Genomic DNA, 19,320 nt, shown 5'->3' on the forward strand with positions numbered 1-19,320 from the left:
ATGAGACTTGTCGAATTGTCGCACCTGTCACGTTGGTGAAATAGGGACCTGGACATAATTCTTCTATGATTTTCTATCAATATTATGACATAATCAGTATAACAGGTTTATGTGATAAGAAATTGATTATATGCTATGAAATATGATTATATATTTATATACCTTCTTGATACTATCATAAAGTAAAATGTGGTAATATTCAACATAATGCATTTGTGGTAATAAAAGATAATGGAATAGAAATAAGTTTTATATAGGAATTTATTTTCTCAAACCATACCCACCAAGCCACTATAAATATGTATCATAAGTTTTCAATGTTTTATAATAAAGTAATAAAAATCACAAAAGAGTAAGATATATTATTATTATTAAGCCCTTTATTCCTTAAATATATAATTCTAATTGCTAAATTAAATTTTATTTTATTTCTAATTTAAGGACCCCTTTTGGGTATAGGCCTCCTCCAATCTTTTCCAGTATATCCTATTTTTTGCATCATGGGTCCAATTAGGCCCAGTTATTGACACAAGATATATACACTGTAAATATTATTATCTTACTCTTTTGTGATTTATATATATGTACACTGTATATATCTTGTTTGTAAATAAATCATTATTAATTCCTGTAACAAATTGATATTTTATAGTAATATATTAAATTCTGCATCAACATAATACCTATTTAAAACCTAAAGGGGCCCACTGATTAACAGTCCGCCGGACGGTATCGGCCTGTCAGTTAGAATAAAATTTTGACAGTTCCGAACAACTGACAGGCCGATACCGTCCGGCCGGCGGACTGTTAATCAGTGGGCCCCTTAAGAGTTAATAATTTTATATATGTCTGCCCTTTTAGTTCAATAGTGTTACGGTTATGAAAGAATTTTGTCCATACTTTAGGTATATCAATTCCAATTTGTAACAAAAGTTATTAATTGGAATGTATGATGTATTTTTTTTATACCACATCAGTGGCAAACAAGCATACAGCCCGCCTAATGGTAAGCAGTCACCATAGCCTGTTAGTTACAGAAAATCAATCAAATGTTAGATGTAAAGACACAATGAATGTCTTAGCTATGTACACGTACAGTCATCCATATAATTACATAGGTATGTTGCATAATCAAGGATCAGGTCTAAATTGTCACAAAGTCAATGAATATAGGGAATACATACGGATAAAAGTAAGTTCGATAAGACGTAACTGGTGACCGAAGAGCTGGCGGCTACCTCGCACAACGTATCAGCATTGCGATACAGCGAGGAAATGCCGCCAGCATCCTTGGTACAATGCCTCAAGGGCCTATTTTAGATTTAAGCTAGTTATTAATTTAGTTTAGTGGTACCACTGTATATATATTGTATGTAAATAAATGATAAAAAAAAAAAAAAGTTCGATAAGTACAGTCAAGTGTAAAAATATGGGTGCATATAACTTACTCAAAAATATGTCCCAAAGTTCTGAATTAGCTGACATAAGAGCTATGGGACATATTTTTGAGTATGATGTGTGCACCCATTTTTTTACACTTGACTGTACAAATCTTTTATTATAAACATATTGTAATCTTTATAAAATCTGTATGTTAAAGATGCCAATTCTGTGTAATGTATAATAATGTATTTATAGCATTGGATGCTTCTTCAATTATAAATTATTCATTGTGATGACATGTGAAATGTTTTTTGGTTATCTAAACTTTTGCATCATGTTTGGTTGTGGTCATTAAAATAATTAAATAACATTACATTTTAACAGCTCTACAGTTGTTTAAATGTCCGAATAGAAGAACATTCATTCAATTTAATAATGTGTTTTTTAGTTTAACAAGTAACTACTTGGTTGTCATTCTTTACGCAGTATACGAACAAAGAACAGAAGCCTAACAAAACATTAATGTAGCTATTAAGAAATTATTAAATGTTTAAAATAATAAACATAAAACACTCACCGATATGTATTGAGCTTTCTAAAAAATCAAAAGCACGAATGATCAAAGTGCAAAAAAACCATGACACCACAACACGATATATATTTTCTTATAAATCACTGGCACAAATATCACACACTATTCGTTTCAATGGAGTTTTCCACCCCTCCAGCGAGCGCTCGGGACACGACAACACCGTATCATCCTTTGACAATGAATGAAACGAAATGAAAGCAACCAAGCTGTCTGAAAATTGTCATTCACGTAGTAGTAAGGACATCGACCTCAAGCTAATGTCCATAACAAACGATAATACGCCATCATTTAAAGACAAACAGAATAGATCAATCGTTTTCGAGTCCTATAAAACGATATCATTACTGCTCGAAGATTAATTTCCTGTATAATAACTCAGTCAGCTGTTTTTGAAATTCATTAAAATCGGCGCAAATCTGCCATTTTGAATTGATTCATTTTTTTTAATGTTGCCAGTTGTGTCATACTGTCATACGTCAATATTCGTTTCAGTTTAAGGAGACGCATTTGTTTTGAATAAAGTTGTGTCAATATTACTTTATTTTTTATTGTTAAGATATTTCGTTGGATTTATTATAATAAATAGAATACCAGGCAAGTACCGGCATATTACCGGACCGGCATACCGGAATATTCAATTTAATTAATCAATACTTATAAATCTTCTTAAACGTGTCGCTAGTGATGTCAAAAATGCTTGATTGAGCGGTAAATTTCAAAATAAAACCAAAAAATATCGTACTTACTCCAAGGCTACCTATTGTTTCAATCACATCAAGGAAAATGTTTATAAACATCCAAAACTACTACTTGATTAGGCAGTAGGTAATTTGCAGTCATTGATTTGAATCAGGAAGCAACAGTTAGCTACAAAATGTTTAAGTTGTGTTTAATAATAACGTTTCTAAATTATTTACCAATAAATTTGGCACGTTCAATAGAAAGTGATGTAGATTACTTGCCGCATTATGTTTCCGATTTAGCTATGAGCTCCGATCTAGAGCAACAGTTGAAAAAAAAGCTTGATCTAAAAAAGAAAAGGGAAGAAAGACTTCACAAATTAAACGAACATATAGCTAAAGACACTGAATATTTTGAGGAAATACCTCATTTTGCAGTAAACAGTTTTAAGAGTATAAGGGGCAAGCAATCAAGAATTGAAAATGCTTTCAAAAAAATTGTAGGGATGATTGGAGTCAAGTACACGTACAAAAGGGAGTCTGAGTGGAGGACATGGAGAGAAGTAACTTATCCCAAAAAGAAAAAGGAAGTAATATGTTACAAGTGTCAAAATATCGTAAATTTAGCTGAAAGTAATTGTACCAACTGTCACGTAGGCGGATATTGGGTAAGTTATTCATAAGCAGCTAATAAAATGGTATTTAGGTATGACATTTTTATTGTTAAATTTATTCAGTGTCATAATGCATTTATAATATTTGGATTTTAAGCAATTTCTTTAACTATTTTTCCACAACTTATATACATTGTCCCTGTAAGTATACATCCCTACAAGTCTATACTTACTTTTATACATTTCTGTTGTGTAACATCAACCGGGGTGAATAGGGATAAAAATTAAAATGTGATTTACCTGACAATTTCATGAAACCACATTTTAAGTTTCGACCCTATTCAACCCCGTTGACGGTACATCACTAATAACCGTTCAAAAACCTTTTACAGGTAATTGAGGATAAGCAGCCACGATGTTCCTATGAAATACTTTCCTTTAAAAATAATAACGAGTTGTGTGTGGCTCATTTTTGGCAGTTCAATAAAGCGAAGTCAAACTCATGCCCAGCTGCGATTCCCTTAAATGAAATATCTAGTTGTGGAGTTCCAATGATAACAAAATATGTAGTCAATGCGGATTACTCGAAAAATGTTTCTGAACGCACTTTATCCGCCATTTGTCAAACGCGGGAAAGGTGCGAATTTTCAACTGTTTATTCTGTAAGTAATTTTGATATTTGGGGGCAAAACCATCCATAATACGCCTGCGCCTGCAGCCTGAACAGAAGTGACTTTTATAATTGTATGATTTACTTTATCTTTTCAGGTAAACCCAGAAAGCATAGTATTCAGAATTATAAATACAACAAACAACATAATTTATTCTAGAATCATGAAAAGGAACAGGAAAAAATACGTGTGCGTCGATAACTGCGGCATATTTAATTTCGACACTCTGAGTGCTACAAGAAAAGAGGACCACTTAGTTTTAAACCTTTTAAATTCGAATAAAAAGAAACGTGACAACCCTAGGGCTGAAAAAAACAAATATACGCGCCAAAACTTGAAATCAAATAACGGTGCGTTCAATAAAAATGATTTATTAGTATACAATAATAACTATAACTATGAACAACCATTAGATAGAGGACAGAGTACGACACCCAATCCACCAATGTGCAAACAAATACTTTTAAGAGAACTTTACCGTGATTTGAACGACGAAAATTTTACATAACAAGTGTACTTTGTAATTTTCTCCTACTTTAGCTGTTTTTCCCCAAGAATAATCTAAGTATATTCTGGCAAACCATTTCTGTCACTAATAATAGGGGCAAATTTGAAAAAATTAGGCGCTAAGAATTGTTCACCAATGGGAAATTTATTTTTGCGTCTTTCTACTGATAAAATACACAATTTTATCATTGGGACTTTTATCAACAATTCAACATTTCAATAATAAAACATAATTAAACCAAAAAAGTTTTGTCTTTAAATTAAATATACCATAAACTGTTGTTTATTACTGTAAAAATAGCATGCATTTATGAGAATGAATAAACATAAACTTAAATATTCACATCACTACTGAAACTCGCACACATGTTTCTTTCTCAAGTTGTCTGTGATAAAACTTAATATATCTACCTTATGTAGTCAAAAACTTACCTAAACTCACCTATCAAAAACTTAAATACAATTGGCACTTTTAAATTAAAACTCAAACAACAACTTCTAGAATTTCAAAGCACGCTACCTTCTGGTACTAGAGTAAAACCGACGTATCTGTAGTGGTCGAAATCGTACTTATGCGCCGTTCAACTTTGTTAATCTCAGTACCTATACATATAGTAATATTATTACATTCATGTATTTCCTCAATATATATTTATTACCCAACGTATTTATTAAACCTAAACATTAAACCTACCTTCACATATGTCATAGTATCATACAGTATAATCTTATAAATGTATCCACAAACAATCATATATACACATAACTATATTATCTTCTACACAATCTAAAATAGTGTTAGCCATAGTTTCCGACAAGCAGCAAGCAAATTCATATTGTACGAAGGGTCGGCCTGAAAACCAGCGTTGTAGTAGGCAAGCCTGCTGCAACACATGCTGAGGTTCGCTCCTTTTTAACATCATAATTTAAAAAATTATATCTACATGTAAACATAATATTTTTTGCCTATTTAAGTTTAATTCTAAGCTTATAATGTTTTGTAGCATTGCCTGTAAATATTTTTCAATGTGGTGTTAAATAAAATTTTTCTATGTCTATGTCTATGTCTAAAACTAAAATGTATACGTCCATGATATAAAGTTACTTACATTTAGATTTAGACAAACATATTAAGGCACTGATTGTGTTGTCAAGAAATCGGTACCTATAATAATACAATATAATATAATGTAAATGTAAATATTCCATTTCTCCTTGTAAAAATGTATGCAGAGTCCAAGGCACTTACAATTAAAGCACTAATTAACACAATTTTCATTTTTAACTACCTATACATACAATACACATGTGATGTACGATGTAGTTTAAAAGCTGACAAATGAAATTGAAATACCTTTATGTGCATAGTATCTCTTTCCTTAGAAAGGGAGAGGTATTGTTTGCACTAAATCACAAATAAAGTGATCTGAATTACTAGGTTTAAACATATGTTCATACTGGTTCACTGCAACTAGAGCTTGGCAAAAAAAAGTAGAAATTAAAAAGTGGCAACACTGTAGTGTCGTCCCTTACAAACCAATATATATAAGAAAACGGGACAGCACTACAGTGTTGCCACTTTTTAATTTCTACTCTTTTTTGCCAAGGTGTATGTCAAAGTTATATTGTAATATTGTTCGTAAGAAATGTCATGTGCGTCAATGTGAAATGGTTCCATGGTGGCCCATTTGACTGAGTATAATTAAATAATTATTAATTACAAATCCTAAATTGTTAAAGTTATGTTCTGTATTAGTACATAATAAAGTCTATTTTTAAAGTTACTAAGAACTACTTATTTTCATGACAGTATAAAAAAAAGTAATAATTAAGTTCCAACCAGATTGTACGGTTTATATCCCTATCAAAGAGAATTTAGTATAGAGGCAGATTGTCAAGTTATATTTTGTAGCCACAAACAAAATACAAAACTGACTTTGACAATCTGCCTCTATATCAAATTCTCTTTGTCCCTATTTGTATTTAATTACCAACTATGTATAGTTACTTGGCATGAAACATATTAACAATAAGAAATAAATTAAATCAAGGTGACACTAAAATATATAGTCCAACATAAAACTTGGAAGACTTGATCTAAAAAATAACCATGCATTACTTCTATGTATACTGTTAATTTTTTTTTATTGGCGTAATATAATATAAACTAAAAATTAATACTTCTACGTTTTATTTTTTTACATGCCATGCTTCTTTATAAAGATACATAATTTATGATGGATATGATATATGATAGATATGAAATTGTACAACATTTTTATAACATAACATCTGTTCTTCAATAGAAGTAATAAAAACAATGATAACATGCATGGTATAATAATATACTCCGCCTGGTACTCTCTTCCCGTCTTTTCGTGATCACGTGACTGACACAAGCCTACATCATCATGCGACAGCGCTATATGATAATATGCGATAGCGATAGCGCTATATAAAGTGGCAATGTTATTGTGACGTAGGCCTGTGTCACTCTGGGAAGAGAAGACCATGTTTTATTAGACTATGATAACATGCAAGCAAATTGTTCCTAATCCTTTTTACCAATGGCAGTATATCAAATGCAGTTATAGTCTCCATCAGATATATTGGAGTGGTCAAGGTGCTCAAAAAAATCTGAACACACCTCTATTGTCAAGGCGCTAGGGTGCATGTTCAGATATTTATGAGCACCTCGGCTGCTCCATTATATCTGATGGCGAATGTACAGTGTAGACAAGCATTACCTTTTCTTTGATAACTATACATGACAAATCAGTCTATTGGATCCAGTTACCATAGATTTTAACCACTTGGGCAAGCATCTGGGCAAGGAGTCCATAAGATGGTCCGACATCAAACATTAATGAGGTCTACATGGTTTAAAACCTTACCAAATGTAGCTTGAACCAGGGACATATTTACCCTAGGGCCAAAAGCCATGGCCTGGGATGGCAGGCTAAGGGCCAGTTGCACCAACCACATTTGACAGACTGATCAACGTCAGCCGGCACGCCCCGGCGCTTTACTATGAAACTTTCCATACATAAAAATTTAGCGAACTCTTTAACGATACGAACAGTTTGGTGCAACCGACCCTAAGTGTAGGTGGCCCTGGTGTCAAAACCTTTATAGACCAAGAGCACCAGATCTTGAAATACACCTTTGAATTCAACTGTATGTTGTGGTCCTTAGCTTAGATGGATAAAGGTCACTTTTCTCATTTATTTCCTGAGTCATCCCCTGTCACTGTGACTTTGTTTCTCCGCTTCCGCCTCCTAATTTTTCCACATTCATGATCCACAAGCTGATAATGTCGCTTAAAAGTCCTCTTGCACGTATCACAATTAAATTTACGGACATTTAAATGTTTCTCTTGTATATGCAGCCGCAGGCTTTTCTTTAACATCTCTTTATTGCAATAATCACATTTTCCTTTAGCATATTGCCGGCCCGAATACAATAATGGTGCTAAATCATGTGTTTGCACTTTGTTAAGTGAATGCTCTTCTTTCACACATTTTTTGATAGTAATCACATTGTTATTCACTTTAGTCATCTTCACATAGTTCTTAGAGTCATTTACAGCTTCGACCCACGTCTCGTTTAAGTTTTTTTTATGGTACAGTACTTCTTTGACTTGTAAATTAAAATGCTTTCTTCTGATGTGATGTTGTAGCAGCCTGTTCTCACAATAAAAAACCCCGCAGGCGTCACATTTAAACTGAATATCTGGCCGGCCGTGGAACGAGTCATCATGGACTTTAAAATGGTAAATTAGATTTCTTTTATCAACAAAACTTCGACCACAATAATCGCAAGTAAATTTTTTTTGCGACCCCTCATGTGATTTCATATGGCGTTCAAATGCATCAGACCTGAAGAACTGCTTAGGGCAGTACTTACACTCGAATCGAGATTTAACAACACCGTGTTTATATAAATGTGAGTTAAACTTATACGTGCTACCTATTACAGTTTTATCACATATTTTACAGTGATTCCTATCATGTGATTTCATATGGCGTTTAAATTTGTCGGAACTGAAGAACTGGCTAGGGCAGTGCTTACACTCGAACCGGGGTTTAATAACACCGTGTTTAAATAAATGTGCTTTGAAGTTACGCGGCCCACCTATTATAGTTTCTTCACATATTTCACAGTGATTCCTGGTTTGGTTGGTCATGCTTGGCAGGGCTTTGTTTTTCTGCTTGAACATTTCGTAGAAATAAATGTAAAAGGAACTTAAAATTACAAATTAAACGAAAAATAAAAGGAAAACAAAAATAATTCCTCGTCGCTCAACCAGTCATTTTTGACGTTTAGACAATTTTGACAGTGGCCTGCTGACCAGTGACATTTTTTCTTTAGGTCGTTTGAGCTAAGTTTAAAAACGAAGTTAAAAGCGGCAGGTTATTAACATCATTGCCTAATATACTTTTTTATAAAGCTCATGTACATGCAAGAAAAAATACGCGTTGTGAATAATCCATAATTAGGTAATATGTGATTTAGTAAGGTTGTCTATCAATTTCTCATTAAATAATTAATCATAACACATATTATCTACATTTCTTTCATACAAACATTAACAACGGGCTTTGAGGAAAGTTTCAGCGTGGGTGTGTGATGATAGTAATTGCTACCTTATAGTGAGCCTATTTACCTTGCTAGAAGCTATATTTTTCTATTTATCGATATCAGATTAGCTCCTGCTTGATATTTTTATTGATTACAGATGGTTACATTTATTGATATTGTAATATAGTACAATGCCACTGCGTCCTGTAGGTTATTCTTTGAAACTTTAAAGTGACACGGTTCTAACTGAAACCAGCGTGACGTTCCGTGTACCTTACCTTTACGAGCTGATTTTGTTTTACGAGAGTGTCTTGAGGCGAACTTTGGCTTCTTCCTTATTAATTTGTGTAATACTACCAAGTTATTTCATGTTAATTTGTTATCTTAATGTATTAATTGGCCGCGGAAGTGATTTCGCTGTTTAGAACTGCAGGTAAATATGTTTTCCAGATGTAGTATCACACTCGGTTTCTACCATACAATTTTATTGCACTAATTTCAGGTTTAGTGACCTAAATTGCTACTTAAATACATACAAACGTTTATATAAACCTATGTTTTGTGCTGAGACAGCGTTATTTGGAAAGGCGTATAAACTACATGACTTTGTGTACCTACTGCGTTGATAGTGTTGATACGTTCAATCGACCAATTTGCACTACCTACCGCAGTTGTTAGTGCATTGAGTGAATATAATTTAAATATTTCTCTTTTTCTCTTAACTGTTTAAACTCTCTCTCTGTTTAAACAACTGTTTGTTGCATTCAGGTTTAAGATGTGTATTAGATAACTGGCTTATCCTGACACCAATACAATGTTACAACATAACAATGTTGTTCTGAGACCTCATGCAGCAGGCATGCATGGCTCATGTATGTGCTTTAATCTGTGAAAAGGACCAAGATTGTTGATATTGACATAGGTATTTGAGGGAGATATGTTCAACTGATTTAATTCAAGTGTTGACATTATATAAGTAGCTTGTTTAGCAATTATAGGTAGATAGATGACATCATCACATTCATCACAAATCGTAGTTGATTGGTTTTTCTTTTAAGTAATAGTTCCAACATACTTAGATAATTTCTTGTTGCAAGTACTCTCATGGTTCTTTACTTGTACCCTGTTGTAAGAGCTTTGATTATTGAATGTTTTCTATAATCATTGAATGTCTATTGAAATTTGACATAGTACCTAGTAAATTATATATATACAGGCTCTAGACAAGGGTTAAATTTAAAGGCCTATCTTATTGTGAACACTTTTGGGCATTACAATATATTGCAATGAAAGGTATATTGGTTATTTGATAGTCTCCCATCTATATATCTGTATAATTGTACTATTAGCATTTTTCAGTATCAACCTGTATATAGCTACCATTAGATATATCAGAGCAGCCAAGGTGCTCAAAAATATCTGAACATTCACTTCCAATCTTTATAATGCTTTGTCCAGATATTTGTGACCACTTTGGCCGCTCCAATATATCAACTGGAAGGCGATGGCAACTGTACTATGTTACAACATTTACATTGATACCAAACCCAAAATCCCAAATAAACTGCTGAAACATACATCATACATATTAATTTGCTTCAAGTATAGTTAAAAAAACCCCAGTTTTATCATAAGTTATCTGAAGGAATAATATTATACTATCTAATCTCATATTGTGAGGCGTTTCATGGATAATAAACATTCTTTTTGTTAATAATGTATGACCTTCTGTTCTAGGAGTAAACATGTCTTCCAAAGGTCAAACAACAGGCAAAGATCCAAAACTACCAAAAAAAGAGGTGATGGTGACACGCCACAAGTCAGCCCAGATGAAGCGCCAACTACGAACCAAAGATCGGAGCATGAAACACATAACTGACCTTCTCAAAAGCCCAACGAAGGAAACCCCGACCAAAACTGCACCGGTAAAGAAGAAGCCGTCACCCAAAGCCAAACAATCATTGCTACAAAGCGTACAAAAGATACAGAATCTACCGCAAAAGACTTTCAAACTGTCAAAAGTTCTGCGTAAAGAGATATTACTTGCGCAAGATGAGGAGTACCACCCAAATAAGAGGAAACGGAAGCTGACAGTTAATAAAGTGGTGTTAAAGCCGAAGCCTAATATGAAGGTAGTTGGGGAAATAGCTGGGTCTGTTAAGAGGAAGTATGCAGTTCCACTTAAGGGTAAGTTTGCTATGCCTTATGAATCACTACATATTATAAAACAAAGTACCCTGCCCCGTCTGTCTGTATGTTCGCGTATTCAAAAACTACTGAACGGATTTTCATGCGGTCACTTATCAATAGAGTGATTCTTGAGGAAGGTTTCGGTGTATAATTTGTTAAGGTTTTGTGTAACCGCTGCGAAACCTGGGCGGGTCGCAGGGGCGTATTTACCCTAGGGCCATTGTGGCCATGGCCCGGGGCGCCAACCCCCGGGGCGGCATATGCCATCCCAGGCGGATTGAATTTTGTTTTTCTTCCTTGACTTCTGGGGCGGCGAAACGTACTGTCCGTCCGTCCGTCTGTCACCAGGGTGTATCTCATGAACCGTGATAGCTAGACAGTTCAAATTTTCACAGATGATGTATTTCTATTGCCGCTATAACAACAAATACTAAAAAGTACGGAACCCTCGGCACTTGTCCGGTTTTGTTGAACCAAAAATAAAATAGCTTTTATTCAGATATTTAGGCACTAAGTGTCTAAAGGTACAAAATTCCGTTATCTATGAAACTATAAATAAATAAATATTATAGGACAAATTTACACAGATCGGCCTAGACCCAGAGTAAGCTCAATAAGGCTTGTGTTGTGGGTACTAGACGACGATATATATATAATATACACATATATACATAGAAAACATCCATAATATTTCTGATGAACACAAATAAATGCCCTTACCAGGATTCGAACCCGGGACCTCCTGCTTCGTAGGCAGGGCCACTACCGACTAGGCTAGGAGGCCGTTAAAACTATGTTAACCGAATATGAGTAGTGCCAAGGTTTTGTTTAATTACATTGGTACCTATGGTATCTTTCTGTCTTTAAAATATAAAACATTACATTTCAGCCTACGACAAACCTGGTCAACCACAGCCTCACACAGACTCCGCTGTGCTGTCAGCGGAGTGTGTGAAGCTGAGCATGGCAGAAGCCATCCAGATCATGGACGAGCAGCTGACGGACGAGGACCTGATGGAGATCCTGACCTGCCCCAGCCCGGTTTGGTGGGAGGACCCGCCCGATGAAGACTATATTGAAGGTAACGAGACAGACACTTTACAAACTTTACTCAGTGGAAATCCCGAAACGGGAGGACTGGTCAAACAGTCAAATTAAGTGGAAAGAAGGAAGCCTGAGGTGGTACACTGATGGCTCCAAATCCGGATCTGAAGTAGGTTGCGGAGTATACGGTGAAGCGCCTAGGAAAAGCATCAGCTTAAACCTAGGACGTTTTTGCTCTATATTCCAGGCAGAGGTATACGCCATTCTAGAATGTGCGTCAATCAATCTGCAAAGCAACTACGGCAACCATACTATCTATATCCATTTGGATAGCCAGGCGGCACTCTTAGCTCTAACCTCCGATGTCACCACATCGAGGCTGGTTGAGAACTGCAGGCAACTATTGAACAACCTTGGAGCCAGGAACAAGGTTGTTCTACGTTGGGTCCCGGGGCATGCGGGTATCGTAGGAAACGAGAAGGCCGACGAACTCGCGCGAGCAGGGGCTAAGGGGAAGAACTACAGTCCTGAGCCCTTTTGTGGTATCCCCAAAAGCCTAACGCGGCTCACCCTAAAGACCTACTGTCACTACAAAACCATTCAACTCTGGAGAGAAACAACAGGTTTGAACCATTCCAAAGCGCTTATCAAGGCCTTCAGCAAAAAGGCGTCCTCGAACGCCTTAGCGCTGTCTAGGAACCAACTGCGCAACTTGGTAAGGGTGCTTACCGGGCATTGCGGCCTAAATAAGCACATGCACACCATGGGGAAACGTGACATAGGGCGGTGCAGACTCTGCATGGAGGCGGAGGAGACGCCCTTGCACATCCTCACAGAGTGCCCTTGCCTAATGCGTACTCGTGACCTAATCTTGGGCGGACACATATTACGCCCGGAGGAGGTAAAGTCTCTCGAGACCAAAAGGATCCTGCAGCTATTCGAAGTTGCAGGGTTGGATCGAGAGTTGTAATAGGTGGCGATCACAATAGATCAGGAATGGTCGCAGTGATACATAGGCTTTGGAGCCTTATATAGCCCCTAATAAAGAAGAAGAAGAAGAACGAGACAGAATAAAAAAAACCGGACAAGTGCGAGTCGGACTAGCCCACCGAGGGTTCCGTACTTTTTAGTATTTGTTGTTATAGCGGCATCAGAAATACATCATCTGTGAAAATTTCAACTGTCTAGCTATCACAGTTCGTGAGATACAGCCTAGTGACAGACGGACGGACAGTGGAGTCTTAGTAATAGGGTCCCGTTTTACCCTTTGGGTACGGAACCCTAAAAAGAAATAAATAAATATTATAGGACATTCTTACACAGATTGACTAAGTCCCACAGTAAGCTCAAGAAGGTTTGTGTTGCGGGTGCTCAGACAAGGATATATATATACATTATATATAAATACTTAAATACATAGAAAACAACCATGACTCGGGAACAAATATCTGTGTCATCACACAAATAAATGTCCTTACTGGGATTCGAACCCAGGACCATCGGCTTCACAGGCAGGGTCACTACCCACTAGGCCAGAGCGGTCGGTCGTCAAATAAATAATAGTACTACCGTCATAGAGAAAAAAATGCATAGAATGCTCACTCCATACATCAGTTTTGGTACTGAAAAGACTTATTTTCATAGTCGACATCTAGCATCGAGTAGCGGAATTATCAGTACTGCCAAAGAGAATAGATAGTATAGAGGGGTCCTGTCATAGTAAATTTTGTAGTCATAGTAAATTTACTGCCATCTATCGACACACGACTAAAACTCAAAATGAAAACGTATAAAATTATAAAAAAAAAAATATGGATAAATGATTTTATTATTTTTATATCATTTTGACCCATGTTCATTCACTGATATCTATGTGTTAAAATTGTTAAATATGAAACGGTGTCGTCACGCCATCTAGCCGAGCATAGGCTAAAGGTGAGTGCGCCATCTATCGGAGAATGACTTTTTCTTGATTTCTGAGGCACGTTTTTTCCTTAGACTTTATTCATCTTATACGAAGTTACATATGTCTTTGGTACTGCTAAGTAGCAGTTGTAGTATTGTCAAGTGACAATAGATGTATCACCGACCGGAAAGTCTTACGTTGTTGAGCATTAGCCTTTCCGGTCGGTGATCTATTGTCACTTGACAGTACTACTACTACTACTGCTACTTAAAGTACTGATAATTCCGCTACTCGATGCTAGATGTCGACTATGAAAATAATAGTCTTTTTGGTACCAAAACTGATGTATGTAGTGAGCACTCTTGTCTGACTATAATTCTCTATGCTGTAGGGCGCAGCACCTGCTTATAGTTGTGTCGTTCTCGAGAACGTTCTCAATTTACTGGGAATGTTCCCGACCGGGAACATTCCCCATACAAAAGGGAGAACGTTCTCGAGAACGGCACAACAACTACACCTGCTTATTGTCATGGCGTTCCAATTATGGGGATTTCGTGGTTTTGGAATCTATACTCGCATGATGCCTAATATCTGGGACCGAGCTTTGATCGCAAACTGCTAAGTCGCGTTCAGTTTTATGATGGGGCCGTGTCGTACAGCTGCGTTCGTGACCCACAAATGGTCTCACCGGAAGATCAGCGCTGACTTTTGGGTTAGCATTATGCTGAGGCGGGACCATTTCGTGGTAAACTATTTATTTATTTTATGTTTAACTTTCTTTGTTGTTCTGTACTTGTGTATGTTATAGTTTATCACGAATAAATGCGATGAAACCTATACAAACTAAAAATGCGGGTTTTCCCAGAGATAAGACCTAGCTAGATCGATTTTTGGCCCGCGAAAACCCCCATATAGCAAATTTCATCGAAATCGTTAGAGCCGCGTCCGAGATCCCCGAACTATGTATATAAATATACAAGAATTGCTCGTTTAAAGGTAAAGGATAACATATAATATTTTAAACTTTCGCGTTTTGAACACATATTAACTCACATTTATAGACGGAGCGTGCAAGAGGGTGAAAGAGCACATAGCGGCAGTTAAAAATCGCCAATTACACAAATCCGCAATCGCCGAACATCTTACATCTGGCACAAATCACTGGATTGAGTTGCATAGACCAAAAGTAGTCTCCACTGAACGACATTATTATCCTCGAGTTGTGCGAGAAGCAATTGAAATCAAGAAACACCCCAGGAATTTTAATAGGGAGGATGGTTTCAACTTATCGCCAACTTGGGAACCAGTGATACAAAAGTTAAAGCCAAAGGATGTATCTTCGGACGGGTGCGTGGATATTGTGAGTGTTGCGTGTCGGACTATTGACAATAATTAACATTATGTGTAGTGGGTGGTTTGAAAATGTGATGTCTACCCCAAACTTCTCCATACACTTTTCGTCGGGTAGTTGCACAAATCTCTGTTTTGACATTTTGCTGGGACATCAGTCAGCCGCGACCACGACCAGTGAAACCTGTGTCGAAACGTCGGGAAATCAAGGTAATTTAATAAAATTCGCGTTAGACCCGTCTATAAATGTGAGTTAATATAGGATAACATAATTAACAAAACATAGTATTTAATATTCTTTATTTCTCTATTCCAGAGGCACTTTTCACCAGGTCTCCTCCTGTCGCTGAATCGAATGATCGTCCTGCAACCACATCACCAATGGAAGTGGACGCAGATGAAGATGAAACTGGTACAGGTAAAATTATCCCAATACCTAATCTGAGTGCTAAAAACGATAAGTTTCTGAAGAAAAGATCTAAGCTTGAAGATTTACTGGGCAATATTAAAGATAAAAGTAATAAGCAAAAGGCAAAAGCAAGCAATGAAGATGTTATGGTAATCTGCTCAAATTATCGTGCTAATAATGAGATTAAAAAAGATGTGGCTAGTAATGAAATTAAAGATGTGGATAATAATGAAATTAAAGATGTGGCTAGTAATGAAATTGAGGAAGATGTGGCTATTAATGAAAGTGAAGATATGGCTAGTAATAAAATTGAAGATGTGGATAATAATGAAATTAAAGATGTGGCTAGTAATGAAATAGAAGATGTGGCTAATAATGAAAGTGAAGATGCGGCTAATATTGAATTTGAAGAAGATGTGGCCAATAATGAAATTGAAGATTTGTCTAATAATGAAAGTGAAGATGTGGCTAATAATGAATTCGAAGAAGATATGGCTAATAATGAAATTGAAGAAGATGTGGCTAATAATGCAATTGAAGATGAGGCTAATAATGAAAGTGAAAAAGACGTGCCTAAAAATAAAGAAAAAACAGAAATGAAATTGTCTGAATCTGATGATGAAATCATATTGCATAATAGCAGTATGAATGAAGATGAATTGCTAAAGGATTTGGAAAATATGGATATTCCTATAGCCGATGATGTGATAGTTATAGATGATGATGATGATTTTTTAGAGAAGCCAAGTGAAAATACAGCACAAGAAAGTAAAAAGGAAGATAATGAAATAACAATTACTAGTGATACTAATAAAGAATCAAGTAAAGATACAGATAATTCAAAAGAAGAAGTGCCAAATAACTTACCAGCGCTACAAAAGTGTAACTTAAGTGAAGATATAGCATCCCCAAAGTCTTTAGATAGCTTAAGTTCCAAATCAAGTGTTGTTTCATCTAGTAAAGACATTGATAGCATATCTGATACTAACGTAAGATTTCTTATAGAAGATGAAGATGAGAAAAATAAAATGGTTACCCACGACAATGAGACAAATAAATGCAATAATAATGAATCAATTGCATCAGATAAAGAAGCGATTAATGATATTGATAATGTAACAGTTTATAAAATAATTGAAGAAATTAGTGATACAACGGATATTAATAACGATAATGAAAAAGCTATCCCAAACGATAATATACTCAACGTAGTTGACGCGAAACTTAATGATTATTTTAAGAAGTGCAAAAAAATTAATCAAAAAAAGATAAAAAAGGAAACGGATATTAATAAAAACGAAATGGCGCAGAATGGAGATGCAGATTTTTCGACAGTTTCTTGTGATAAATGCAAACCTACATTCAAAAAGGTATCTGAGAATGAAAACGTCAAGTATTGCTTGAAATGTTCATCGATTTTTGACTCGAAAGACTGTACGTATTGTATTAAAAAATTGAATGGAACATGCGTACCTTGTAAACTTAAATTTTGCTGTGCAAATTATTACAAAAGTCATACAGAGAGTTGTACTAAACTTAGGAGTATATGTAAAGATGCTGAGGCTTCTGAAAAACTTGATACACTACGGGTATTGTTATCCAGTTATACCATAAAACATAAATGAATTCCATCAAATCTACCACTGTGTTGCCAGAAAAATGAAACGTTCCTTTTATAGTAAATATATTGGCGAAAGAATGCACGTAAGTAAATAATTTACTACTAATTTTAAATACAACATTTAAATGCTTAGTTTAAATAATCAGACTTATAAAAAAAGGAGTTTTATTAATTTATATTGAATTATAACTATTTTGAGGTAGAAATGTTCGTATTGCAATGGTAACACTTCAGGTCTAAACAACATTTGGTATTCCGTTTTAATACAATAACATTATCGTCTTAAGATGTAGTTAAAACGTGAATTCGCTTGTCAAGTCAAGTTCTCACTTCATTCGGCATCTGACGTCTATTTTGAGCGCTCGAATGTTTTCCTATATCATCGTGGTCGTGGTGATTTGCATTGTTGAGTTTTTGTTTCCTGTTATTTTTGTGTTGTTTCTTTTGAAAGCCCTTCATTTATGTAGTTGGCAGCGTTTCATTAAAGGTATAGAAAATGGAGTCTACAGCCTGTCAAAAAAGAGTAGAATTTAAAAAGTGGCAACACTGTAGTGTCGTCCCGTTCTCTTATATAAATTGATTTGAAAGGGACACTACAGTGTTGCCACTTTTTATTTTCTACTCTTTTTTGCCAGGCTGTTTATTTTGACGTAATTTCCGTATTCCATACAAAAACTGATTTTATTAAGTATGTCCTTCACCTTCAAAAGATCTAAATCAAAAATATTTTATTGCATGATTACCTGTCAGATAATTGTATTTTTTATTATTACAAAAAGGCTAGTGACATCCGGTCCGTCATAATGACGTTGACAGATGTCATTGTGACAGTGACATTTCTTGGTAGATTTGGTGGAATTTATTTGTGAATGATGGTATAGTTTATAAATATATAGGTCTAAGTTAAGGTTGGCCGGTCGAAGTATTTAGCAGATGGTGCCAGCATAGCCCTGTCAATCCCTAGAAATGTGTATTTTTTTTTTAATGGAAGGATGTTTTGGATGCCGGACCTTTTAAGCCAAATCTTATAGAAGAAATTTTTTCTCTGTATGCACTTGAGGGCAATGTCGCCCGTAGCCAATCAAATAATAAAACTATAGTTCGTTTTTTTAGCATTAGAAAGAACTTGAAAGAAGGTAAGCGATCTTGACATGTCTTTCAATTGAAAAACGCTTTTAAAAAATCACTAACTATTACTTATGAAAGCAGAAGAATATAAATGATCGTATTAGATTCATAATTGTTACATATTTGCCGTAACTTATTTTTAAAATGTGTGTTTTCAATTAAAAGACACATCAAGATTGTTTACCTTATTTCTAATGCTAAAAAGTAAAAATATATTGGTTAGACTGGTATTACTAATTTGACAGCTGTCAGATCCGTGTTATGTTTATACATATATTACTATACATATATGAGAAAGGTGAACTATAACTTATCATTTCATTTTTCTAATTTAATATACTGCCATAAACAAAAATAACTGAATGAAGTGAATAGGGCTTTATTAAATTGCACAACGGGACTTAATCGCGTATTTAAGTTTTGAGATGAATACTACTAGACTGTACTAGGAAAAGTAATTATCGAAAAAAATCTAGGCACACCTTGTGGTTACTGCCCTTAATTTATTATATAATGCACTCAAAACTCATTGCAGAGAGCTTGTGGTGATTACCTTAAAGAATTGTCATTATTATTATTAAATAAATCGCCTGTAGTAGCTCTATAGCTCTTATAACAGCTATAAGTTCGCCAGTTCGTTCATG

General features: G+C 35.2%; 4 protein-coding genes and 1 long non-coding RNA gene across 7 annotated transcripts in view; 2 read left to right on the top strand and 3 right to left on the bottom strand.

Annotated features, from left to right (window-relative positions):
• LOC134802349 (monocarboxylate transporter 13) overlaps nucleotides 1–2,381 on the bottom strand; it is a 93,905-nt gene extending 91,524 nt beyond the window's left edge. The window contains exon 1 of one of the 2 annotated variants that reach the window (XM_063774963.1): nucleotides 1,961–2,381. The gene's annotated coding sequence lies outside the window, so the exon portion shown is untranslated. The remainder of the gene's footprint in view (nucleotides 1–1,960) is intronic. The other variant, XM_063774966.1, reaches the window with a different exon arrangement.
• On the top strand, nucleotides 2,152–4,448 carry LOC134802402 (uncharacterized). Of its 2 annotated transcripts, XM_063775055.1 has the most exons (4): nucleotides 2,152–2,206; nucleotides 3,160–3,323; nucleotides 3,662–3,931; nucleotides 4,038–4,448. In XM_063775055.1, the coding sequence occupies exons 1-4, from the start codon at nucleotides 2,167–2,169 to the stop codon at nucleotides 4,446–4,448; spliced, it is 885 nt and encodes a 294-aa protein (XP_063631125.1). In that variant the 5' UTR covers nucleotides 2,152–2,166. The 2 variants fall into 2 exon arrangements, with proteins under 2 accessions (XP_063631125.1, XP_063631124.1); XM_063775054.1 differs by lacking the exon at nucleotides 2,152–2,206 and having other exon boundaries at nucleotides 2,820–3,323.
• LOC134802527 (uncharacterized) lies at nucleotides 4,296–7,405 on the bottom strand. Its single transcript, XR_010145850.1, has 2 exons — nucleotides 5,522–7,405; nucleotides 4,296–4,874 (listed from the first exon to the last, which is right to left on the bottom strand). It is a non-coding gene; the product is annotated as an uncharacterized LOC134802527 (long non-coding RNA).
• Nucleotides 7,406–7,552: 147 nt separating this feature from the next.
• LOC134802420 (zinc finger imprinted 3-like) lies at nucleotides 7,553–8,764 on the bottom strand. Its single transcript, XM_063775081.1, has one exon. The coding sequence runs from the start codon at nucleotides 8,664–8,666 to the stop codon at nucleotides 7,668–7,670; it is 999 nt and encodes a 332-aa protein (XP_063631151.1). The 5' UTR covers nucleotides 8,667–8,764; the 3' UTR covers nucleotides 7,553–7,667.
• Nucleotides 8,765–9,135: 371 nt separating this feature from the next.
• Nucleotides 9,136–17,863, top strand: LOC134802300 (myb-like protein X). Its single transcript, XM_063774884.1, has 4 exons — nucleotides 9,136–9,461; nucleotides 10,766–11,215; nucleotides 12,108–12,299; nucleotides 15,835–17,863. The coding sequence occupies exons 2-4, from the start codon at nucleotides 10,774–10,776 to the stop codon at nucleotides 17,550–17,552; spliced, it is 2,352 nt and encodes a 783-aa protein (XP_063630954.1). The 5' UTR covers nucleotides 9,136–9,461; nucleotides 10,766–10,773; the 3' UTR covers nucleotides 17,553–17,863.
• Nucleotides 17,864–19,320: the final 1,457 nt, after the last annotated feature.

This window comes from Cydia splendana, chromosome 24 (assembly GCF_910591565.1).
Source record: "Cydia splendana chromosome 24, ilCydSple1.2, whole genome shotgun sequence".
Lineage (NCBI taxonomy): Eukaryota > Metazoa > Arthropoda > Insecta > Lepidoptera > Tortricidae > Cydia > Cydia splendana.